The 5511-nt window shown below is 48.7% G+C and overlaps 1 protein-coding gene across 1 annotated transcript; it reads right to left on the bottom strand.

Annotated features, from left to right (window-relative positions):
• Window positions 1–4028: 4028 nt before the first annotated feature.
• Window positions 4029–5238, bottom strand: SSTR3 (somatostatin receptor 3). The gene has a single exon (XM_085323598.1). It carries the CDS (start codon window positions 5236–5238, stop codon window positions 4033–4035), a length of 1206 nt encoding a protein of 401 aa, XP_085179724.1. The 3' UTR covers window positions 4029–4032.
• Window positions 5239–5511: the final 273 nt, after the last annotated feature.

The raw sequence follows: 5511 nt of genomic DNA, 5'->3' as shown, positions 1-5511 counted from the left end.
TCTGTTTCTATGAAAAACAGCCTTCTAATCAGTGGTTATACATTGCAGAATTTTGTAGTATTCATTTTCTCCTAAAAAATGTATTTCAGACAAAAAAAAATCCTTTTTATTTTCATTTCTCACTGAAAATGGAGGGGGGGGGGTGAGTAGTCCTTCTGTCCCCCCACCTCCAGCTTCCAGAGTAGGGGGGAGAAGAAATCAAAAGGTAGAATAATGTGATACTTGTGACTCTTTTAAAATTGCTCCAAAAATAGACTCCAAAATACTTACAGATGTCCCCAGAACATGTTTTGTCTTCCCCAACTGACTCCTCTGYAGGGCTGCCTTTCTATTGGGCTCAGACTCTATTTCCAATAGAATGTACAAGGTTTCCTTGGAGGACCTGCTCAGTGTTGGCATTCCAGTGCTTGAGCTTTTCAAAGATGTAGAAAAGTATTTTAAGAACCTAGCCAGTCTGTGGAGTTTATTGAGTGGTGACTTGCACCACATGGAGCTGCAAAGGCATGTGAAATGAAGTTTCAGCTCAATTCAGTGGTGAAGGAGAGCATCTCTGATAAGTGTTGTTGGCAGTGGGAACTCCCCCACCTCCTCTAGGCAGCTGTACAGCCACTCAGTGGAGAAGGAAGCCTTTTCTATATCTGCTCCCCACTCATCTGAGCCACCTCCTGTAAAGTCCTAATCCGCTGTCACAAACATTTCTCTGCACATGATTATTAACCATGGACAACACTACATTGTTCATAGCTAATACCACCTCTTCTCTGTCCTTACGTTCTTTCTGTGCCAGTGGTGCCCAGCATTCACCTTGCTCTGCTACTGACTGCAAGAGGAGCAACACAGTCCCCCATTTAAACCGCTGTGTTGTCCCTGTATCTACCCACTTGGTAGCCAGGCCTTTTAATCTTTCTGCTTTTTCTTGCCTTATATAGAGGCAGGAGCTCTGGCAGTTTATTTTCATTCTGCTGGGATTTCTGTGTTGCCCTTCCTGCCATTGGATGCTGCAGGAGTTCCCCATGCAACAGAAGAGGCCTTTTTGATCCAATAGATGGTCTATACCATTTCTAGGAACAGTTTGGCTGCTTTCCCTATCTGGCCCACAGTGTAAGGATTTTTGGTGTGGATGGAAGGAAGAGGAGGCACAAAGAGGTAGCAGAGGGTAGAAACTGGCTACCAGGCACTTGAAGTTTTCTTTTCCCCAGGAGGTGAGCCTGCACTCCTGGGTATGTGCCTGCACACAAGCTCAGGGGAGCAAGTGCGCTTTGCAAGAAGAGATGAGCAAGTGGTAGCATTGGTAGCTCAGCATTGACTTCTGAGGCTGAGCCTGCAGAAACACAAAGGCCCAACCTCAGAAAGGAAAGAAGAGTTTGGAGGAGCCATAGGGATGAGTACTCTGTCAGGGAGGTGGTGGCTGCTCCAATGAGTGACAGACCAGCTGAGCTTCTTCAGCTCTCACATTTTACAGTCCCTCCCTGCCCTCCCTCTGGTCTCTGGTGTTGCTAGGGCATGTTTCCTCACTGGTGCTCTGCCAAACCCCTTTTCCACATTCAGGTCCCCTGCACTTTGSTCCCCTGGTGCCTGCTAGGCCCTCGTTCCTACTCACATTGCCTTGGGGTGATCTCAAATCTTGCCTCTTTGTAAGGCAGTTCTATTCCCTTCATCCTCCAGCTAATCCTGCTTTGTAATTTAAGGCTTTTGTCTGCTGTCCTGGCACACCTGGCCCTTGTGCCGTCCCTTCATATATCATGGCTTCTTTGAAACCACCTGTGACACTTTTCCATCACCCAGCCAGCTCTAGTCACTGACACTCTATTGGCCATGTCCTCACCTCCATCTCCTCACCTCGGGGAGGCCTTTCTCCTCCTGGTAGGTCTCTCACTCTTCTTTCCCATTTCTCTGAATTACTTATGGAGAAAAGTGCCCAGATATCACCAAGGGCTCTGGTATAAGAGTCTTGTTCATGGCTGTAACTTAGCAACAGCATTTGTGGAGAAGTTCAAGGTGTGGGGAGAGACATTTAGCAGAGCCTGCAGGAACGTAGCCAAAGTAGAGGGACAAGCCTTCATCCCACTCTTGTACATCACTGCTCCTGTAGCCTGCACACACTGGCGGGCCCACCTACAACTTCCATCCACCAACTGACATGAACACACACACCAACACACATCCTCTCACACTCTTACACAACCAGCTACATGCACACACACTTCCATACATACTAGGATGCCTACACAGACAAATCTACTTTTAAAGATCACACAGTTATATAAACATACTTCCTCATCTGTATTTCCACACACTTATATAAACACGTATTCCCCCTTACATTTGTACACACCCCGCAGCCACACTCATACATACACATACACGTGCACACACACACACACACACACACACACACACACAAGCTTACAGAAATGGAGATTAACATCAGTGCCCAATCCACACCCTAACTCCCACAACACTGGCTCCTTGATCTCTAACCCTGTTCAGCCATTCTCAGAGTCAAATCAGTTCCTGGCACCTGGAAAGCAAGCACCCTACACACATGCTTTTGGGCATATCATAGAATCATAGAATCAGTGAAGTTGGAAGGGACCTCTTGAGATCATCTAGTCCAACCTCCCTGCTCAGCAGGGTCACCTAGAGCATGTTAGACAGGGTTGCATCCAGGCAGGCCTTGAATATCTCCAGAGAAGGAGACTCCACAGCCTCTCTGGGCAACCTGTCCCAGTGCTCTGTCACAATATCTAACTCCTGTGCCCATAGAACATGCAATTGTCCTGTACAAATTCTTTCCAGCTTCTCCCTGCTAAGAAACTCACTTCCAAGGTTGGTACACAGCCAATCCTATGCACTCATATGGACAGGCTCATACATACAGTCCAGGGATAAAACTTTCCCGTATAGCCTCCTTTATACACATACTGACATATCATTTCTTCTCCATCCTGAGCCAAATACTCAACCATTCCCCATAAGATAAATCAATTCATAGTATCACCATGACTCCCTCACTCATAGCTCACACATGTGAGAGGCAATCACCCCACCAAAGTACTGACACATGCCTTCATCTCCTGTATCAGCCAAGTACCCCTCCATGCAGAAATCAGTCTGCCTCACAGACATTTAGATACTAGTGTATATTCTCAGGAGACCCAAATCTATAGCATTCCACCTCCCCTAAACACAGAGTGGTCCTGCCCAGTTAGTATTTAAGTACAAAGCCTTTTTGTTTATTGATAGTGAAACTTAGGGAAAGGAAAGGGGAAAGGGCATTTCTTGTAAGAAACCCTGCTCCCAACCCATTGGCTTATTGGCCCAGAAGCTCGTTGGCTTATGTTCCACCCTTGTTACCTCATCCACCATGGTGCAGAGGCACCAAGAAAGCTCTGAGGAATACAGAGTTCAGGAAAAAAATGTTCCATTTGCTCCCCCAGATAAGTCTCATCAGCCTGCCCAGAGATCATGAGAACCCTAGAAACAAAGGGGAAACTTTGGGCAGTCAGAATGGTCTTCAGTCAGCAGTAGTGCAGGTGGAGAAGCTGTCCTCAAGACAGAGCTATAGAAGGGTCAGCCATTCATGCATCTGGTTGGTATGTCCAAGCTGCAGAGATTTTTCATTCCTGCTCTTCCTTCAGAGAAATCTGGCACTGGGATGTCCATTCTAGATCTTCAGTAGCTGTGGCTACATGTTCCCTGTGACATTTTGAGGACTTCCATGAGGTGCCACAGTCAGATGGCAACTGATGCCCTTCACAGTTGGACAACCTGATGATGGATCATGCTGCTGCCCTTCCTCTCTCTATATTGTCAATGTCCATCACTTCTCCAGGTACCACACAGATCCAGGGGTACTTTCCAAAAGCAGATACAATGTTTTGCCTTTTCCACAGGCTCCTGGAGCCCTTTTCATCTTTAAGCAGTCTTGACCTTTAGTACCTCCCTTGTGGCAACCTCTCCCATCTGCTTCAAGCTGGAGTAACACAGAGGTTAAAAGGGATCCCATGTCCCAACCTCTCTTTCCTTTTATCATAAATAACTGACATGCAACCTGTTGCTCTTCTCGCAGCCCACAGGCTCCTCAGGGAGTGGTTTTTGCTCATTACTTTCTCCTGTCCCACTGCTGAGGGGGTGTTCCTGCCTGTCATTTCCATTTTGGGTGATCTTGCTGATCTCCCTCTCTTCCTCTTCATCATCAGTCTTCTCTGGGGGGCGTGCTGGCACCTCTTGGCTCTGTACTCGGCGAGATGGCCTGAGGATGGCCCTCCGGAAGCCCTGCTTGAAGCGGTAGGAGAGAAAGCCATAGATGATGGGGTTAGCGCAGCTGTTGGCATATGGTAGCACCACCACAAGAAAGTAAATGCCAAAGAGGGATGGCTCCTCTGGCAGCGGGCAGACAACATTGATGATGTTGAGGACATAGAAGGGGAGCCAGCAGAGAACGAAGACAGCCACAACGGCCACCACCATGCGGGTCACCCTGCGCTCTGAGAGCTTATGCTTGGAGGATAAAGCCCTCACCCGCCTGCCAGAGGAACGGACCTTCACAACGATGAGCAGGTAACAGAGACAAATCACCAACAGTGGCCCAAAGAAGCCAAGGGTGGCAGTGTAGACAATGAAGCCAGCTCTCCACACTGAAGCAGGCTCTGGCCACTGGATGTGGCATGTGTTCATACCTAAGGGGACATCTGAGAAGACCACCACAGGCAGCACTACCACAGATGACAGCACCCATACAGTTGCACTCACAGCTTTGGCCACCCGTGCTGTCCGCCATTTGGAAGACTTTCCTGGGTGGACTACAGCCAGGTAGCGGTCAACACTCATCACCRTCAGGCAGAAGATGCTGGTGAACTGGTTGATGGCATCCACAGCCATCACGAGGCGACACATGAAGGACCCAAAGGGCCAGTAGGACAGGGCATTTTGTGCAGCCAGGAAGGGCAGGCCCAGCATGAAGAGCTCRTCAGCTAAGGCCAGGTTCAAGATGTAGACATTGGTCACCGACTCACTCACGGAGTGCCGCAGGACCACATAAATGACCAGAGAATTCCCAGCCAGCCCCACTATGCAGACAATGAGGTAAACCAGGGGGATGAGGACACTGCTGACAACCACACCAGGGCTGGCGGTAGTGGAGSTGTTGGTGCTGGTGAAGCCTGCCCAGCTGCTAGAGGCATTCCTCTCTTCTGATACTGCTGGGGTAGGGAGGCTGAAAGCAGAAGCGTCCATAGCAGAGACAGAGAAGAGGGAGGGGACAGTCTCCCTGCAGGATCAGTTAGCAGTCTGGAGATGAGAGGAGGAGAAGAGAGCTATTTATACTGGGGATAGGACAGCTGAACAAACCACAAATAAAATTACAGTATTAAWGGTTGGCAGCATGGACAAGCATGGGAAGCCAAGGTGGGTTTGTGAGTGCTGGCAGGCACTGGAACATTTGGGATAATATTGGCATCATTCAGTCCTGGAAGGCACAATGAGCATGGAGGAACAGACAGGGGCACG

The sequence above is a fragment of the Rhea americana genome, unplaced genomic scaffold, assembly GCF_003343005.1.
Source record: "Rhea americana isolate MKP2758 unplaced genomic scaffold, rheAme1 scaffold_85, whole genome shotgun sequence".
In the NCBI taxonomy this organism is placed as follows: domain Eukaryota; kingdom Metazoa; phylum Chordata; class Aves; order Rheiformes; family Rheidae; genus Rhea; species Rhea americana.
The sequence above is the reverse complement of the archived record's forward strand: the minus strand, read 5'-3'. Positions and strand labels throughout refer to the sequence as shown.